Raw genomic sequence first — 19,440 nt, 5'->3', positions numbered from 1 at the left:
TCAAAATGGATTAAAGATCTAAACGTAAGACCAGAAACTATAAAACTCCTAGAGGAGAACATAGGCAAAACACTCTCCGACATACATCACAGCAGGATCCTCTATGACCCACCTCCCAGAATATTGGAAATAAAAGCAAAAATAAATGGGACCTAATTAACCTTAAAAGTTTCTGCACATCAAAGGAAACTATTAGCAAGGTGAAAAGACAGCCTTCAGAATGGGAGAAAATAATAGCAAATGAAGCAACCGACAAACAACTTATCTCAAAAATATACAAGCAACTCCTACAGCTCAACTCCAGAAAAATAAACGACCCAATCAAAAAATGGGCCAAAGAACTAAACAGACATTTCTCCAAAGAAGACATACAGATGGCTAACAAACACATGAAAAGATGCTCAACATCACTCATTATCAGAGAAATGCAAATCAAAACCACTATGAGGTACCATTTCACACCAGTCAGAATGGCTGCGATCCAAAAGTCTACAAATAATAAATGCTGGAGAGGGTATGGAGAAAAGGGAACCCTCTTACACTGTTGGTGGGAATGCAAACTAGTACAGCCACTATGGAGAACAGTGTGGAGATTCCTTGAAAAACTGGAAATAGAACTGCCTTATGATCCAGCAATCCCACTGCTGGGCATACACACTGAGGAAACCAGAAGGGAAAGAGACACGTGTACCCCAATGTTCATCGCAGCACTGTTTATAATAGCCAGGACATGGAAGCCACCTAGATGTCCATCAGCAGATGAATGGATAAGAAAGCTGTGGTACATATACACAATGGAGTATTACTCAGCCATTAAAAAGAATACATTTGAATCAGTTCTAATGAGGTGGATGAAACTGGAGCCTATTATACAGAGTGAAGTAAGCCAGAAGGAAAAACATAAATACAGTATACTAACGCATATATATGGAATTCAGAAAGATGGTAACAATAACTGTATACGAGACAGCAAAAGAGACACTGATGTATAGAACAGTCTTATGGACTCTGTGGGAGAGGGAGAGGGTGGGAAGATTTGGGAGAATGGCAATGAAACATGTAAAATATCATGTAGGAAACGAGTTGCCAGTCCAGGTTCGATGCACGATGCTGGATGCTTGGGGCTGGTGCACTGGGACGGCCGAGAGGGATGGTATGGGGAGGGAGGAGGGAGGAGGGTTCGGGATCGGGAACACATGTATACCTGTGGCGGATTCATTTTGATATTTGGCAAAACTAATACAATTATGTAAAGTTTAAAAATAAAATTAGAAAAAAAAAAAGAATCCACCTTGAAACTTGGGGAACACAGGTTCAATCCCTGGTCAGAGAACTAAGATCCCTCAGGCCACTGAGCAACTAAGCCTGAGCACAACTGGAGGATTCGTGTACCACAACAAAAGATCTCACATGCTGCAACTAAGACCCTACACAGCCAAACAAAAAAAAAAGGCCTCAGGAGGAAGCAGGAGACACAAAGGGAGGAAAAGTCAGTCTGTCGGCATGGGGCATAGGGTAAGACAGTCTGGGCAAGAAAGATGAGTAAACGTTGCAAATGTCATGTCCTTCCCTTTTCTTGGAAGCCATTAGCTTTCTGGGCCTCTTCTGTTTCCAGCTGAGGTAGAGTAGAAGTGAGATTCAGGAAATAACTATTCAGATTAGGGAGAGGCCTAGGTAAACAATTCCCTGGTGGCTCAGACGGTAAAGCGTCTGTCTACAATGCAGGAGTCCTGGGTTTGATCCCTGGGTTGGGAAGATTCCCTGGAGAAGGAAATGGCAACCCACTCCAGTACTCTTGCCTAGAAAATCCCACGGACAGAGGAGCCTAGTGTCCATAGGGTCGCAAAGAATTGGACACGACTGAGCGACTTCACTTTCACTTAGGTAAACAATGAGCTTCCCTTGTGGCTCAGCTGGTAAAGAATCCACCTGCAATACAGGAGACCTGGGTTCGATCCTTGGGTTGGGAAGATCTGGAGAAGGGAAAGGCTACCCACTCCAGTATTCTGGCCTGGAGAATTGCATGGTCTGTATAGTCCATAGGGTGGCAAAAAGTTGGACACGACTGAGTGACTTTAACTTCACATATGAGTCACCATGCTTACTGATCTTCACCCATGCAGAATTAAGCATAAAATAGTCCTTAATACTAACAATCTGGTGATCTAGAAAGAACAAGCTGGTTCTTTCACTCTACTGCATTTTCAACTTCTCTGACCCTATAGGAAAACTTCCTGTGGAGTCCACATATGCTGAACCCTGAGTATTTTAGATGCTTCTTTGAGTCACCCAGAGGAGGAAGAAAGCTTCAGCCAGTGTGGAACCCGAAGTCTCTTCAGGGCAAGGCCCGAGGGCCTTCCTGTTAGCCAGCAAAAAGAGAGCAGGTCTGGGGTCCCCAAGGGATAATAGCAAGACCGCTACTGATTACTTAGGTCCCAGCCATGCTGGTCTAGGGGGCTGGTGAAGTTACTCTGATGGGAGACCAGTGTGATAGGGATTGGCAACTGAAAACAGCACCCAAGATTTTTAGGACAGTGGAAGTATTCTGTATGATACTGTAAAGTTTTATGACATACATTTGGTATGATAGAATTGTGCAAATGCAAAGAACTGAACCCTAATGTAAACTATGGACGTAGGTAATAATACATAACGTTTTAAATAATATAACTATCAAATGTAGCTAAGGTACCATACCAGTAGAAGATGTTAAAAATAGGGAAACTTGGGGGCTGGGGAAGAGGGAATATTTGGAAATTCTGTAGTTCTTGCTCAATTTTTCTACTAAAATAAACTTTTTTTTACTCAATTTCTTGAGCCATTTTATTTTATTTTACTGACCACGTTATGTGACGTGCAGGATCTTAGTTCCCCAACTAGGAATTGAACCCGTGCTCTCTTCACTGGAAGTCTGGAGTTCTAACCACTGGACAGCCAGAGAATTCCCCAAAATAAACTTAATTAAAACAACAAAAAAACCCATCACTCAAGGAGTGATAGCTAATGGGAACTGATGAGGAACAGGTAGCAGATGAGGACAGGAGCATAGGTAGGGAGTCTGATTGGAGGGACCAGACTTTGTCTTCCTCTATCATTGCTCTCCTCAGTCCTGGAGACAAATGAACCACCACTCTCCATCCCCTACACATTTACACATTCTCTCTCCCCTGTCATTCCCAAGACACCAGAGTTGGAAAGGCAAGCAATTTCAAGGAACAGTAATTGTCATATTGAGGATGACCTGATTGTAGTACTGGAGGTCCAGTCACAGATGGGGAACTCAAGCCAGAAATGGGAAAATTTGGCAGGATCCAAAGATCTAACAGCTGTACAGAAGAAGTAGATTCTTGAGGTTCCCTGTGGACTTAGGGTCCAAGAATTTCAGGCAACAGTGTTGGATATCTCTACATCTGGTTCTCCCAGTTTTAGGAATGTGTCCCTGTAGCTCCCCGACTTCTCTTATTCTAGGATTGATTTCTTCTCACTTATTAGGGGGCCCTCCTGGGACTGAGAGGAGTAAACAAGATAGGAGGGGGGACCTGGGATCCCTTCATTGATCGGTTCCCTTTAGCTGTGTGCCATGGTGGGTTATGGAACCAGAGAGAAACCTTGATGCCATGATCACACGTGGGCTTTGTACCAGTTTTAGGAGGCACCATATGCCATCATTCCTTATTGTTCAGACTGCAGTTTCTCTCCTAGACCCCTGGATGAGAAATGAAGCCCAAGTCCTTATATTTTTATATTGACTTAGAAAGGGATATTAAGGTAACACACGTTTAATTAAGGAACGACACTGGAATTAATGTAAAAACTAAGAAGTTGCTCTTATTTGGTCTGACTTGCTGGTGGATTCTATTGTTCTATTTCTCTACCTATTAAGTCCATTGAATAAGAAGTATTTTGGGGCAAACTTACAGTTACCAAAAGGGAAACTGTAAGGTAGGAGTGGATAAATTAGGAGTTTAGGATTAACAGATACACGCTACTCTATGTTAAAATAGATAAACAAGTACCTACTGTATAGCAGAGAGAACTGTATTCAATATCTTGTAATAATCTATAATGGAAAGGAATCTGAAAAATTATGTATAATTCAGATATATATATCTGAATCACTTTGCTATACACCTGAAACTAACACAACATTGTAAATCAACTATACTTCAAATAGAAAAGAAAAAATAAAAGAACTATTTTGGTGTCTCCTATCCAGAAATCACTGGCATCGCTGCCTTTCACCTCCCTCTTCCCCAGAAGACACAGAGGAAATTTTCCTGATCTAAGTTTAGGTCTAGAGAAGTCCTAAGGTGAGAGGGACATGGGGCAGTATTCACAGAGGGAGAAACCTGATTTCAGCTTCAGGGCAAAGGTAAGGGCAAAGCCTGAACTAAGAAGAGGCAGATAAATATTTGTGAAGGTTGTGTCCTTCACTGTTTTCTGTGAGGTCAACTGAGGTTTTCAGAGGGGTCAACTGTTTTCACTGAGATAAAGAGGTCAGATCTAGAAAGTGGTCATTCAGATCAAGAGAGGCACGGAGGCAAAGGACGTGTTCAGATCATCTCATTCCTTTGGCTTCTTTTTTTTCCAAGAGCAGGTAAGTATTTCCTACAGCCCATAAGTTCTGACGTCCAGGGCGACTGAAGTTTCCAAGGGCTGAGACACTTCTGATGTCTGACCAGTCCTGGAGTCTCTTCATCCCAAGCCTTTGCCCACTTTCCAGTCTGAGCACTGCTTCTTTCCAGCAGGGCTGTTCTGCTGTCCCACCATGATGCGGGCTGTGCTGCTCCTTTGCTGTGTCTTGATGTCCCCAGTGGCTGCCTTCCCAAGAAATGCCCAGGAAGGGGTCCTGACCTTCCAGCCATCTATCTCAGAAACTGGGCATCCTTTGAACCTGCTCTCCAACCAGATCCTTCTACCAGACCCTAAAACTTGCCAAGATCTCTTGCATGTGGCCCCCTCCTTAGCCCCTCTGCCTGAGTACCTATCCAACTTAGCTCTGGAGGTGGTCTTGGAAGAGATTGGTTGCACAACTGAGGCTCACATTCTGCAGCTCCAGCTTGTTAAGATAGGAGGAAAAGACACCACTGAAACCCTCATCCGTGAGAGCAAAAAGCACAATGAAGGAGAAGGGACTGGCCAAGTTAAGGTCATTCTGAAGGATCTGGGCAGATCTCCAGGGGAGCTTAGGCGGGCGCAGCGCTCAGTTACCCTTCCGGAGGCATGTAGGCAGGAAGATAGGTGGGTGCTCTATGAGACAGCAAAAATGATAGCTGAATTTGCTGAGAAGCTCCCTAACACTGAGCTGGTAAAAGAGTTTAAGGCTGCTGCCACTGACGTCACCCAGAAATGCACGGATGAGTCCTGGGAGTATTTGCAAGCAGTAAGCAACCAGCTAGTGAACAGCCCTGAGATGAAAGACTTCACAATGCCTATGCAAGATCAGCTGTACTTTATCAAGCGTTCCATGACCATTCTGATGCACATTGTAGTGGAATTCATAAAGACGCAAGTCCAGAATATTTTCGGATAAGGAAGGCCTCCAAGGCACCCTATTTCCTTTCTCAAATGTCTCTGATAGGATCATGTACGAGGACTGGGCACAACAGGTAGTTAGAAATGTTGAGACAGCTTAGGGCAGAAGCATCTATTCATGTGATCCCAATGCTAAAAGCCATGTGACCAGAGTCAGTTTTGCCCCCTCTCTTAATAAGTCCTAGTCTCTATTTTTTCCCCCAATTTCTCTTTGTCAGGTACTGGGGATGTATTACGTACTAGACATGAAGGATATTGTAATCTTTCCCCATTTATCTACCCTTTACTTTCTAATTCCCAACTGGATGCTGTAACTTGTTTGTGTTCATTTTTAAACTGAAGAGCGAAATTAAATGTTGCTTCTAGATCAGAATCACAGTTATTTGATCTCTTTTAACTCTGTGTCTCCACAGCTTTTTTTTTTTGGTGTTGCATCACACGGGATCTTGTTTTCCTGACTTAACCACTGGACCACCAGGGAATTCCCTCCATAGCTTCTTTTGTGAGCTGGAGGTAGAATGTGGCAGGACCCACAGGAAGTGCCAATGCATTTTGAGACTGAGTATGTAACAGAGGGACAAGGTTTGAGCAGTCAATACAAATGGGCAAATATTTGTAGAGGGCATGTCCCTTGCTGATTGTTGGGAAAAGCAACCAACTTTCCTCCTCATGGGATGGAGAACTGGGCAGAGTGAGTTTAGACCTACCAGAGTGGTTTCACTTCTTGGTGACTGGATTGTGCGGTAGTTTGGGGCCCTATACCTTCATGGAATGAGCCCACATAAAGCAGAAAAAGCCCCTGGTAATCTGGATGGGGAGACCAAAAAGAGCAAATGAGTTCCATTCTCTACTCCCTGGCCCCAAACTGAAAAGGAAGGGAGGCTGTGAATTGATGGGCAAGATGTCTTCCAACTGAACCCTGGGCTCCTTCGGACCACAGCCTAGAGGAAACAGTGTGAATGCTGTCTTCCACTCTAGTGTGGTCTGATCTGGCTAAGCACCACTGAGACCCATCGTGACCTGCTCCTTGAGTGCCTCCTGCTCTACCCTGTGGTTCTCACTTCATGTAGAGCCCAGAAAAGACCCTGGTATCTTTTTCCCCATCTCTGGGGATCCAACCACCCTCTGGAGACTCCTAGTTCTGCCAGGCTCTACTCCCAAAGTCCCTGCCTGACCTTACCCCTTTTGTCCTCTGCCAAGAATGTCCCTGGAGCAAGCTGATCACCAGGCTGATCCCTAGCCCCTGCAGTTTCACCTTTATAACCTGGATGACATGAAAGCCAAGTAAGTTTTTTTCCAACCAAAAACAAGGTGCCAGATGGACAGTAGCTCAGGGAGAGGCCTCCCAGGGAGTGCTCTGGTCTCTGTACTGCAGTTGTTAGGCAGGGTTCAGCCTTATCCAGGAGAGAAAGATGTGCCTTCTCTACTCTAGAAAGTTAATAAGAGCAAGAGCAGCATATGTACAATGTAGTCCAGCTGTCACCAGGAGTGGGAATCTACAAAGTCAAACATAGCTTTGTACTCTGCTGCTCAGAACTACAACAGACCCGAAGAGTGAGGCTGAGATGGGGCCATAGACCTGGGGCCATAGATCATGCCCAGGTTGTTGGGGGACCAGGGGCTATTGGTGAGCTCTGTGCTTAAATCTGCAGTGAAATCTGGGATTCAGTAGCTGATCTAGTATTACTATGAAAAAGAGACAAATACCCCTCTATTAGAGACTAGGGAGGAGGGCTTGGGAGGCAGCACAGATGTGAATCACCCAGAAGTGACAAACGACAATTAAGGCCTCAGAGGACAAGACTCTTGAAGAAGTGATCTCAACTCCTACTCATTTGGGGCCTTATTCATGGGCCATGACTTAGATACTTTTCCTAGTAACCTTATGCTTTACATAAATACAGAGGTTATGCACAGAAGGAATTAAACTGAATTTAAAATTGTCACTGACTCCCTTATCCTAATCCTCAGGTATGGAATGGAATGAGTCAACTATGATTATGTCAGTCTATCAGTATTCGTGCTAAGTAAAGAGAATCCTCTTACCTTAAACAAACAAAAAGTTTTTCCTTTCATCATAAAATCATATGACTCCATAAGACATATACATGTTTGCTTTATTACTTCAGACTCTGGGTATTGCAATAAATTGAGATTTCCCAACGATCAGGTGGCCCCAGGAGCAAGAATGCTGCCAGGCCGGCAAGTCTTTCATCAATGTGCTAATCCACACATTGAAAATCAGAGGTGACATAAATCTTACCAGTCCTTGTTGAAATTTCAGATAGTTGGGACCAGGATGATCTGTCTGATTAAGGTAGGGAAGAGGCACCGAGGGATATATTAAAATGCAGTCTTAGGGGTTTTATGAATTCTTCCACAATTTTCAGACCACTGCTATCCAACAGAAACTTGAGGGAAGATGGAAATATTCTCTATCTGTGCTGTCTAATATGGTGGACACAAGCCCGATGTGTCTACTGGGTGCTTGAAATGTGGGTGGTATAACTGAGAAACTGAATTTTCTTTCCATGTTTTAAATTCTTATTCATAGTTTTTATTCTTGGTATTACATGATAATGTCTCTAAGTGTTATAAACTGAACCATTTATAACAAAATTTATAGATTGAAGTCCTAACCCAAAATGTGACTGTATTTGCTCAGAGGGTCTTTAAGGAGAGGGCAGAGGGCCATTAACCATTAAGGTTAAGTGAGATTATAAGAGTGGGACTGTAACCCAATGGGACTGGTGTCATAAGAAGTGGAAGAGACACCAAAAATGCATATACATAGAGGAAAGGCCATGTGTGGGACAGCAAGACAGCAGCCATCTGCAAGCCAAGGAGAGAGGTTTCAGAATTAACCAAACCTGCCAACATCTTGACCTTGGACTTTTAGCCTCCAGGTCATGAGAAAGAGAAATAAATTCCTTTTGTTTAAATCATCCCATCTATGGTATTTTGTTATGGTGGCCCTGGAACACTCATATATTAAGTATGGGTCTTTTTTCACCTATTTTCTGGTATCCTGTGAGTCTACTCAATTTGAAAAAAAATGTCCTCTTCATTATAAAAAAGGAACTTAAAACTAAAGAAAATAATTTTCTTGCTTCCTCTTTTTTTAGTTTACTTTTTTTTTTTAAGCCACGCTACGCAGCTTGTGGGATTTTAATTCCCTGACCAGTAATTGAACCTGAGCCCATGGCAGTGAAAGTACCCAGTCTTAACCATTGGACTACCAAGAAATTCCCAGTTTAGGTTTTTTTTTTTTCAATTGTGGTTAAAAAAAAAAAAAAAAAACACCACATATCATAAAATTTGCCATCTTAACCATTTCTAAGTGAACAGTTCAATAGCTGGCCTGTAACTATGAACTGTGTTCACGTTGCTGTGGGTTCCATCTCCAGAACTTTCTCATCTTGCAAAACTGCAAATCTACCCATTAAACATTAACTCCCCATTTCCTCCTCCCCTCAGCCCCCAACCACCACCCTTATATAGAAACCATCCAAAGTTTCTATAACTTTGACTCCTCTAGATCTCTTCCTGGTCATTGCTGTTTGTCATCTCTGATTGAGATTCCTGTGGCAGCTGTCCTGCTTGTTTTCCTCTCTTCTATCTCCCCTTCTCCTAAGTCCATCTTTCACACTCCCTCTTGAGTGATCTGGGCTTCCCAAGTGGCTCAGTGGTAAAGAATCTGCCTGCAATGCTGGAGCCCCAGGGTTCACTCCCTAGGTCGAGAATATACCTGGAGAAGGGAATGGCAACCCATTCCAATATTCTCGCCTGGGAAATCCTGTGGACAGAGGAGCCGGGGGGGTTAAAGTCCAGAGGGTGGCAAAGAGGTGGACATGACTGAGTACCCTTGCACATTTATCTTTCTAAAACATAGGTTTGATCCTTTCACTTTCCTGTCCAGAGCACTTGATAGTTCCCCCACTGCTTTTAAGACAGAGTCCAGAGCCTCTGAGTGTGTCTGGTCTTTAACCTTGGCAGCCTTAGGACCATGCCACCCACATACCTACTTTATATTGGAGTTATCTTCATCTTGGACTACTTTTCATTCTTCAAAAGCAGGCTTTTTCTCTAAATGCTTTGTCATGTCCTCTACCTGCCCTCCAGATTAAACTTCTGCCTTCAAGACTCAGCTCAGGGACTTCCCTGGTGGTTCATTGGTAAAGAATGCACCTGCCAAGGCAGGAGACTCAAGAGATGTGGGTTCGATCCCTGAGTTGGGAAGATCCCCTGGAGTAGGAACTAGCAACCCACTCCAGTATTTTTGCTTGGAAAATCCCATGGACGGAGCAGCCTGGGGTCCTGGGGTCCATGGACCCCTACAGTCCATGGGGTCACAAAGAGTTGGATGCAACTGAGCACACAGACCTCAAGGTTCATCAATGTTACAAATTTCCTACTTTTTATCCCATTGTACATATGTACCACACTTTGTTCACCTGTTTGTGACAGACTTTTAGATTGAGTGAAATAGTCTTTCACTGTGGTTTTGATTAGCATTTTCCTAATGATTAATAATGTTGAACATATTTAATGTGCTTACTGGCCATTTGTATGTCTTTTCTGGAGAAATGTCTATTCAAGTCCCTTCCCCTTTTTTTTGGCCGCACCACTCATCTTGCAGGACCTTAGTTCCTCCACCAGAGATCCAACCACTGGACCTCCAAAGAATTCTCCTTTGCACATTATTTTTTTTTAATGCTGGAAGCAATCTTATGGTGTGATATGTGTGTGCTCCGTCATGTCCTACTCTTTGTGATCGCATGTACTGCAGCCTTCCAGGCTCCTCCATCCATGGCATTTTTCAGGCAAGAATATTGGAGTGGGTTGCCATTTCCTGTTCCAGGGGATCTTCCTGACACAGGGATCGAAACTGCATCTCCTGTGTCCCTGTATTGGCAGGCAGATTCTTTACCACCGAACCACTTGGGAATCCTCACTTTGCATATTTTTAAATTGAATTATTCGTTGTTAAGTTGTAGGAGATCTTTATATATTCTGAATATTAACCCCTCATCAGCTATATGATATGCGAATAGTTTCTCCCATCCTGTGGGTTACTTTTTCACTCTGTTGTTAGTGTCTTTGGATGCACAAAAGTTTTAAAAGTTTATTACTTTTAAGTTGTTATGAAGTCTAATTTATCTATTTTTCTTTTTTTACCTGTGCTTTTAGTGTCACACCCAAGAAATCATTACCAAATATGATGTCATGAAGATTTTTTTTCCAATGTTTTCTTCTAAGAATTGTGCGGTTTTAGTTATGTTTAAGTCTTTAATCCATTCTTCTTTAAAATATTTTTATTTCTTTAGGCTGGGCCAGATTTTAGTTGCAGCACACTGACTGGATCTTCAATCTTCCTTGTAGCATGCAAGGGCTTTAGATGCAGGATGTGGGACCAGGGATCAAACCCAGACACCCTTTGTTGGGAGCGCAGAGTCTTAGCCTCTGGACCACCAGGGAAGTTCCTTTAAACCATCCTGAGTTAATTTTTATATATAATATAAGGGAAGGGTCAAACTTCATTCTTTTGCATGTGAATATCCAGTTGTCTCAGCACCATATATCTCATTCAATGCTTTCAATGCACTTGTAAAAAATTATTTAACTACATAAGCAAAGATTTACTTCTGGGTTCTCTGTTCTATTCCATTAGTCTATATCTCTATTTCTATGCCTATACCATACCGGTTTTTGTGTGTTTTTGCAAGTTCTGTTCCTAGTGTATTTTTTAAACTGAAACTTTCTTTTGTTTTTCTCATTGATTTTTATAAGTTTCCAATACGTTAAGCAAAGTCTCTCATTCAGTTATCTGTTAGGGCTAACCTAGAATTATTTTCAAGAAATGCTTTCACTTGCCCAAGCATATTCTCTTGGGAGGCAAGCCGTGTTGAGTCGTGTATCCTAGTTGGTATCTTTATTTTTAAGAAGAGGATTATTCTCTACCTGCAGCTCAGCTGCTTATGAAAGCACACAAATGTGACTTTGATTGGCCTGGAAGAATGGCTCCTGTGTGGTACCTGTCATTATGTAGTACCACACTGTTTTGAGTACTATAGCTTTTTAAAAATTTTCAGGAACCACTTCATTTTTATTTTACTGACTTCTTTTTGATCACCAAATTTGCTTTCTTCTTTGTAGTGATGTAGCTTTGTAATACGGAGAGGGCAATGGCACCCCACTCTAGTACTCTTGCCTGGAAAATCCCATGGATGGAGGAGCCTGGTGGGCTGCAGTCCATGGGGTCGAGAAGAGTCAGACACAACTGAACGACTTCACTTTCACTTTTCACTTTCATGCCTTGGAGAAGGAAATGGCAACCTGATCCAGTGTTCTTGCCTGGAGAATCCCAGGGACGGGGGAGCCTGGTGGGTTGCCGTCTACGGGGTCGCAGAGTCGGACACGACTGAAGCGACTTAGCAGCAGCAGCAGCAGCTTTGTAATAAGTTCTGAAATCAGGAAACAAGTTCTCCAAGTTTATTTTCTTTTTCAAGATTGTTTTGGCTATTCAATGTCTCTTGAAATTCCATGTGAATATTAGGATGGTTTCTCTACTTTACAAAAAACATCACTAGGATTTTGGTAGAGATTGCATCAGATTTGTTAGTCTCTTTGGGTAGTATTGATATCTTAACAGTATTAAGTCTTCCAGTCCATGGGTGTGATAGCTTTCTGTTTATTTATGCCTATTTAATTTCTGTCAGCAATGTTTTGTAGTTTTCAGTGTATAAGGTTTTTTTTTTTTGCCTCCTTTGTTTACTCCTAATTATTTTATTCTTTTTGATGATGTTGTAAAAAAAAGTTTGGTGTAAAAAAAAGTTTGGTGTAAAAAAATTGTTTTCTCTCTTAATTTCATTTTTCCATGTTTTTCATTGTTAGGGTATAGAAATGCAACTAATTTGAGGTGTTGATTTTGTATCCTGTAATTTTGCTTAATTTGCTTATTAATTCTAATAAGTTTGTGTGTGTGTGTGGTGCAACTATTTAGGGTTTTCTACATATATGATCATGTCTTCTGCAAACAGATAATTTTGCTTTTTTCTTTCCAATTTGGATGTCTTGTTTTCTTTTCCTTGCGTAATTGCACTGGATAGAATATCTGACACTATGTTGAGTAAAAATGGCATAAACAAACATCTTTGTCTGTTCCTGATCTTAGAGGAAAAACTTTCAGTCTTTTTACCATTTAATATGATGTTAGCTGTGGGTTTTTCATATGTAGCCTTTGTTATTGAGCAAGCTTTTTCCTATTTATATTTTATTGATGTAAGACGCTTCTCTACATCAATTGATATGATCATGTCATTTTTCTCCTTCATTCTGTTAATGTAGTGAATTATACTGATTGATTTTCACATATTGACCCACTCTTACATTCTAGAAATAAATCCTGCCTGATAATGTTGTATAACGCTCTTAATATGCTGCCAAATTCAACATGCTAGTATTTTGCATTCATAGTCTTATGAAATATGTTTTCTGTAGTTTTCGCTCCTTGTAGGGTCTTTGTCTAGCTCAGATATCAGGGTAATACTGGTGACCTAGAATTAGTTTGAAATGTCTCTCCTCTTTGATATACTGAAAGAGTCTGAAAATGAGTGGTGTTAATTCTTCTTCAAATGTTTAGCAGGAAAAAAAGGAATGAAAAAGAAAACCTGCAAATGTTTGGTAGAATTCACCTATAAAGCCGTTTTGTCTGGGGCTTTTCCATATTAGGAAAATTTTGGTTACTGAGTCAATCTCCCTACTAATTAAAGGTATATTCAAATTTTCTATTACTTCATGATTCAGTCGTGGTACATTGTGTGTTTCTAGCAACTTATCCATTTTCTCTAGATTATACAATTTATTAGCATATACTTATTCATGCATCCACATATGCTAAGTCTGACTCTGCAACACTATGGACTGTAGCCCTCCAGGCTCCTGTCTATGGGATTCTCCAGGCAAGAATACTGGAGTGGGTTGCCATGCCTTATTCCAGTGAACCTACCTGACCCAGGGATCAAACCCAAGTCTCTTGCATCTCCTGCATTGGCACCTGGGTTCTCTACCACTAGTGCTACCTGGGAAGCCCACACCTATTCATGATATTCTCTTAAAGTCCTTTTTGTTTCTGTAAAACAAGTATTAATATCCCCATTTTTGTTTCTTCTTTTTATTGAGATGTAATTGACATATTAGTTGCAGATGTACAACATAATGATTTGGTATTTGTATATATTGCAAAGCAATCACCACAATAAATCTATTTAACACCCATCACCAAGTATAGTTATGACTTTTTTCTTGTGATGAGAATTTTTAAGGTCTATTCTTTTAGCAACTTTCAAATATACAGTACAGTATTATTAACTATACTCACCATGTTGTACATCACATCCCTAGGACTTTTCTAACTGGAAGTTTGTGCCTTTTGACTTCCTCTACCCATTTTGCTCAGTCCCCACCTCCTGGCAACTACCAATCTGTTCTTTGTATCTGTGAGTTCAATTTTTCTTAAAAGATTCCACACATAAGTGACATCATGAGGTACATGTCTTTCTGAGTCTGACATTTCATTTAGCAAATTGCTCTCAAGGTCTATCTAGTGGTAAAGAACCTGCATGCCAATGCAGGAGATGTAAGAAATGCAGGTTCAATCCCTGGGTTAGGAAGACCCGTTGGGAGATGGAATGGCAACCCACTCCAGTATTCTTGGCTGGAGAATTCCAGGGGCAAAGGAGCCTGGCGGGCTATGGTCCATAGGGTCATAAAGAGTTGGACACGACTGAATTGACTTAGCATGCTCACATGCAAATTCAGGTAACTGGACTTCCCTGGTGGCTCAGTGATAAAGAATCCACCTACCAAGGCAGGAGATGTGGCATCAATGATCCCCAGGTCAGGAAGATTCCCTGGAGAAGGAAATGGCAACCAACTCCAGTATTCTTGCCTGGGAAATCCCATTGACAGAAGGAGCCTGGCAGGCTACAGTACATGGGGTTGCAAAGAGTCAGACACAACTTAGTGACTAAACAACAACAACAACTTCAGGTAGCGCTGGATCCCTCCCTTTGCACCTCGTTCTTGCTTCCTACAGTTTTGGTAGTGTATCTGTACAGACCAACCCCTCTTCTTTCTTCTATCTGCTCTTAGTCATCAGGGGCCACTTTTGGGAACTAAGAGAAATAAAATAAATAGAGGGAAGGACCCTGATCCCCTCCCTCTGGCCTGTTCCTTTTGGTTATCTATCAGAAGTGAGTGACAACACCAAGAAAACTTTTTACCGCAACCATATGTAGAAACCTGTACTAGTTTCAGAAGGCATCAGATACCATCTTTACTGCTAAACCCTAGAGGAAACTGCTTAAACCTAAACTCCCAATTTTTGGAGTATTGGTTAGATATGGAAAGAGTTACTACCCATATGATGAATAGATTTTTTTTATGTTTCCCATTAAAATTAGAAAAGTGAGAAGTGAAAGTTGTACTGATTTCATTCAACTTACCAATATTTTCAGTTTCCCAGAACTTCACCCAGTGTATCCTGTTAATGAGAACTTATTAAATGTTTTGGGGAGTCTTGCCAGAGATCATCAGTCTTTTTACCTTACCTCTTCTCCCTTTCAGAATCTACAGAGGAAATTTCCCTCATCTCATGTATAGGTCCAGGGTAAAACCTTAGGACGATAGGGATGTGGGGCCGGAGTAGCAGGGTCAAAAACAGAAAAGGCCCTATATTTGTCAGCATAGGACAAAGGTGAGAAGGACAAAGTCTGGGCTGGAAAGAGATGAATAAATATTTGCACATGCTACGTCCTTCACTGTTTTGGATGCTATCAGCATTCTGGTCCTTGTGATTTGGGCTAGGCTAAAGAGGAAAGTGGGATACAACCAAAAAATCAAAATAGTCATTCCAGCCATGAAGATATCAAAGCAAAGATGTTTGGACTTTCTTGTTCCTCTGGTTTGTTTCTTCCTCAAAACAGTGAGGACCTCCCATAGCCTTTATGGGTGTGAGGTATGTGCAGGGTAACTGAAGTTTCTAAGGGCCAAGGCACTTCCAAGCTCTGACCAGTCCTGGAGTCTCTTCATCCCAAGCCTTTCCCCACTTCTCACTCTGAGTCCTGTTTCTTTCCAGCAGGGCTGTTCTGTCGACCTACCATGATCCAGGCTGCGCTGTTCCTTTTCTTTGTCTTGCTGTCCCCAGTGGCTTCCTTCCCAAAAAATGCCCAGGGAGGGGCCCCGACCTTCCAGCAGTCTATCTCAGAAATTGGGCATCCTCTGAACCTGCTTTCCAACCAAATCCCTCTCCCAGATCCTAAAACCTGCCAGCATCTCCTGCATGTGGCCCCCTCCTTAGCCCCTCTGCTTGAGCCCCTATCCAACTTAGCTTTGGAGGTGGTTCTGGAAGAGGCTGGTTGCACAACCTGAGGCTCACATTCTGCAGCTTCAGCTTATTAAGATGGAAGAAAAGGACTAAACCCCTTATCCATGAGAGCAAAAAGCACAATGAAGGAAAAGGCACTGGCAATGCTAAAGTAATTCTGAGGAATCTTGGGGGACCACCAGGGAGGCCTGGATAAATAAAAAACTCAGCTACTTACCTTGAGAGGTTTATTAATGATGGTGAATAAAACCCTCTGGGCTGGCTAGTCTGCCAGTTAACTTGGATGGTGATTGAATTCGCTGAGAAGCCATCTCCCATGTTGCTGGTAACACAATTCAGAGCTTTTGCTATCACCATCTTCTAGAAATGCCAGTATGAGTCTTGGGAACTAGTTGGAAAATTAGGTAAAAAGCTTAAAACATCCCCAAGTTAAGAGCCTCTCAATGTCTATGGGTGACAACAATATAATTTATAAAATGTTCTACAGCTATTCTGAAGTGCTTTATGGAGAAACTGATTCAGGAACTTGTCCAGATTCTTTACTTCAGATATTCAATGCCACATTGTAGACAGGTCTGCTCTTCCAGGACTGTGTTCAAAGATGGGACAGGGACTTCCCTGATGGTTCAGTGGTTAAGAATCTGCCTTCCAATGCAGGGGAAGCACGTTTGATCCCTGGTCTGGGCACTAAGATCCCACATGCCACAGGTTAACTAAGCCCATACACCTTCAACTATGCACCACAACTAGAGAGAAGCCCACACAACGTAACAAACATCCTGCGTGCTGGAACAAATACCAAACACAGACAAATAAATAAATAAGATGGGACACAGTAAGTAGGCAGAAATGTTGGACACTACTTAGGATGCTGCTGCTGCTGCGTTGCTTCAGTCGTGTCTGACTCTGTGCGACCCCATAGATGGCAGCCCACCAGGCTCCCCTGTCCCTGGGATTCTCCAGGCAAGAACACTGGAGTGGGTTGCCATTTCCTTCTCCAATGCATGAAAGTGAAAAATGAACAGTTAACGTGAAGTCACTCAGTCGTGTCCGACTCTTAGCGACCCCATGGACTGCAGCCTACCAGGCTCCTCCATCCATGGGATTTTCCAGGCAAGGGTACTGGAGTGGGGTGCCATTGCCTTCTCCCTACTTAGGATAGATATACTCTATTTCATCCCAGTGCTGGTGTTAACCTTGCCCTTCTCCACTTAGTAGCTCTCAGTCCTTATTTCACATTACATTTTTCATTTTTTCTTTCAGTTAGCATATACTGTGCCTGTAATACATCTCAGCATGAGAAGCATTTGAACTTTTTTCCTCATTCATCTACCTGTACTAAATCCCCAATGAGACACTGTAGCTTGCTAATTTAATTTTTAAACTGAAAAGAGAAATAAAAGGGAATCATAGACATCCAATCTCTTCTGATTCTTAATCTCCCAGCTTCTATCATGAGCTAAAGTGGGAACGTGACAGGGACTGGTTGTAAATGCCAAATACCAAAGTTTTTAGATACTGAGGCCAAGTGTGTGACAAGCGCACAAAGTTTGAGAAGCCAGAAAAGATGAATAAATATTTGCAGAGATTACATCTCTTACTGATACTAGGGGAAAGCCAGTATATCTGCTCTCTTCATGGGGCAGAGGAATCAGCAGAACAGGATCGAGGGGCTACCAAATCCATCAAGGCAGTCTCACTTCTTAATCACTGGACTGTTTGGTAATTTGGAGCTCCTTGTAAATGGGTGGAAATCATGCTGAGGAAGACCTGAAGATGGAGAAGGTCAAGTGGGAACAATTGGGTTGAGTTTCCTGTTTCTCAGTCCTTTAGCTAAAAAAGAACAGAAGTTTGGAGGTAACAGATGAGGTTCGCCCTGAGTCCTGGGCTCCTTTTGGACCACAGCCCTTAATGAAACGGTTTGTATGTTTCTGGTTTCTCCCCTCTCCAGTGCACTCTGTTACGAACCTGCATGGTCTCAGACTCATCATGTTACCAGTTGAGCTACTTCTTTGCTGCTTCCTGCTGCACGCTGCAGATACCATTTCATCTGGAAACCAGATGGATGTCTTACTACATCTTCCTTCACCCTTGGAATCCTCGTTAACTTCCTCATACCCCTTGTCTTGCCAGACCCTTCTTCCCAAATCCCTCCCTGGCTTCACTCAGATGGCCCCTCTCCCCAGGTTTCTGGTAAGCCTGGCACTGATGATCGCCCTGGACAAAGCTGGTTGTCAAGGTGATGTACAGGTCCTGCAGCTTCAGCTGTACCGTCAGGGGGGTGTAAATGCTACACAGACCCTCATCAGACATCTTCAAGAGCTGGAGAAAAGCAGAAGCACAGGGAGGAGAGTGTCAGTAGATGCCCTGGCCTCTGCTCTGCAGCTGTGGGCTAGAGAGAACCCAGGCCCACAGAGAGCCCGACGATCACCCTCCATCAAAGACTGTGAGCAGGAGCAGGAGCAGAGTGTGCACAATATAGCCCAGATGTTGCCGGGAGTGGGAACCTTCTACAATCTGGGCACAGCAATATATTATGCTGTTCAGAACTGCTTGGACGTGGCCAAGGAACGAGGCCGAGATGGGGTTATAGATCTGGGTTATGACCTTCTGATGGCCATGGCTGGAGGGTCAAGGGGATCCACAGGACTAATAATCGGTACCGCACTTAAACCTGCACTGAAGGCTGGGGTTCAGCGGTTGATCCAGTATTACTATGAGAGAGAGGCAAACACCCCTCCACCAGAGACCGGCAAGGAGGTCTTGCGGAGCACCTCAGATATGAGTGAAGTGGAAGAAACAACTACCATGGCCCCTTTCGTGTCAAAAGTAGTAAGTTCAAATCCATGCTGGGGGTGGACCTTATTCAACAACTGTGGCTTAGATCCTAGGTATTGGAATATTGAGATATAAAAGAAGGTGGTAGGATCCAACCGTTAGGACTCCACCCTTTCACTGACAGAGGGCCTAGGTTCAACCCCCAGTCAGGGAACTAAGATCATGCAAGCCGTGCAGCACAGCCAAAATAAAAAATAAAAAGATGGTTACCTCTGAGTAAAGAGAATTCAATCCAATCCTCTTAATCCAGCAGAACTCTACTCTGATTCCTTCCCTTCTATAAACTACCATCCATAACCAGATCAGGATTAAGTGTTTTGAGATTACAAAAAGGCAAAGAAAGAGGGGAATGAGAAGAGCTAACCTTTTTCTGCTCACCTTTTGGCGGTGTGGCCAAAAATAAGTACATAATAAAAGAAGGTGGTAAACACGATGACTAGATCTAGTATTCTGATAAGTTGTAATGTGTGTGTTCAAAATCCAAATCTCTGATTTCTTATCAAGGAGAAAAGCAGTACTGTAACGTGTAAGAGTTTTAAAGTTTGTGGTTTGGAATCAGAGGATTTGGCTTTGAATCCAGGCTCCACTTGTTAGAGCTTCAGTGATCACTGACTAGTAACTTATTTCTCCAAACTCAGTTTTTTTAAAATTTGTAAAGTGAGGGTAATGATTTGCATCTC

The 19,440-nt window shown here is 42.5% G+C and overlaps 2 protein-coding genes across 4 annotated transcripts; both read left to right on the top strand.

Moving 5' to 3' along the window:
- Positions 1-4,484: 4,484 nt before the first annotated feature.
- On the top strand, positions 4,485-5,913 carry LOC104988081 (apolipoprotein F-like). Of its 2 annotated transcripts, none has more exons than XM_010839253.1 (2): positions 4,485-4,597; positions 4,749-5,913. In XM_010839253.1, exon 2 carries the CDS (start codon positions 4,769-4,771, stop codon positions 5,531-5,533), a length of 765 nt encoding a protein of 254 aa, XP_010837555.1. In that variant the 5' UTR covers positions 4,485-4,597; positions 4,749-4,768; the 3' UTR covers positions 5,534-5,913. The 2 variants fall into 2 exon arrangements, with proteins under 2 accessions (XP_010837555.1, XP_010837553.1); XM_010839251.1 differs by having other exon boundaries at positions 4,486-4,597; positions 4,746-5,913.
- An 11,602-nt stretch (positions 5,914-17,515) lies between these two features.
- On the top strand, positions 17,516-19,188 carry APOF (apolipoprotein F). Of its 2 annotated transcripts, none has more exons than XM_010839254.1 (2): positions 17,516-17,644; positions 17,874-19,188. In XM_010839254.1, exons 1-2 carry the CDS (start codon positions 17,560-17,562, stop codon positions 18,833-18,835), a joined length of 1,047 nt encoding a protein of 348 aa, XP_010837556.1. In that variant the 5' UTR covers positions 17,516-17,559; the 3' UTR covers positions 18,836-19,188. The 2 variants fall into 2 exon arrangements, with proteins under 2 accessions (XP_010837556.1, XP_010837557.1); XM_010839255.1 differs by lacking the exon at positions 17,516-17,644 and adding an exon at positions 17,651-17,779.
- The last annotated feature ends 252 nt before the right edge of the window (positions 19,189-19,440 follow it).

The sequence above is a fragment of the Bison bison genome, unplaced genomic scaffold (assembly GCF_000754665.1).
Source record: "Bison bison bison isolate TAMUID 2011002044 unplaced genomic scaffold, Bison_UMD1.0 scf7180017864115, whole genome shotgun sequence".
NCBI lineage: Eukaryota > Metazoa > Chordata > Mammalia > Artiodactyla > Bovidae > Bison > Bison bison.
The sequence above is the reverse complement of the archived record's forward strand: the minus strand, read 5'-3'. Positions and strand labels throughout refer to the sequence as shown.

Coding starts and splice junctions, on each gene's coding strand:
- LOC104988081 (XM_010839253.1), top strand. CDS start 4,769: ATGATGCGGGCTGTGCTGCTCCTTTGCTGTGTCTTGATGTCCCCAGTG.
- APOF (XM_010839254.1), top strand. CDS start 17,560: ATGGGGCAGAGGAATCAGCAGAACAGGATCGAGGGGCTACCAAATCCA. Junction 17,645..17,873: donor CTTAATCACTGGACTGTTTG/GTAATTTGGAGC, acceptor TCCCCTCTCCAG/TGCACTCTGTTACGAACCTG.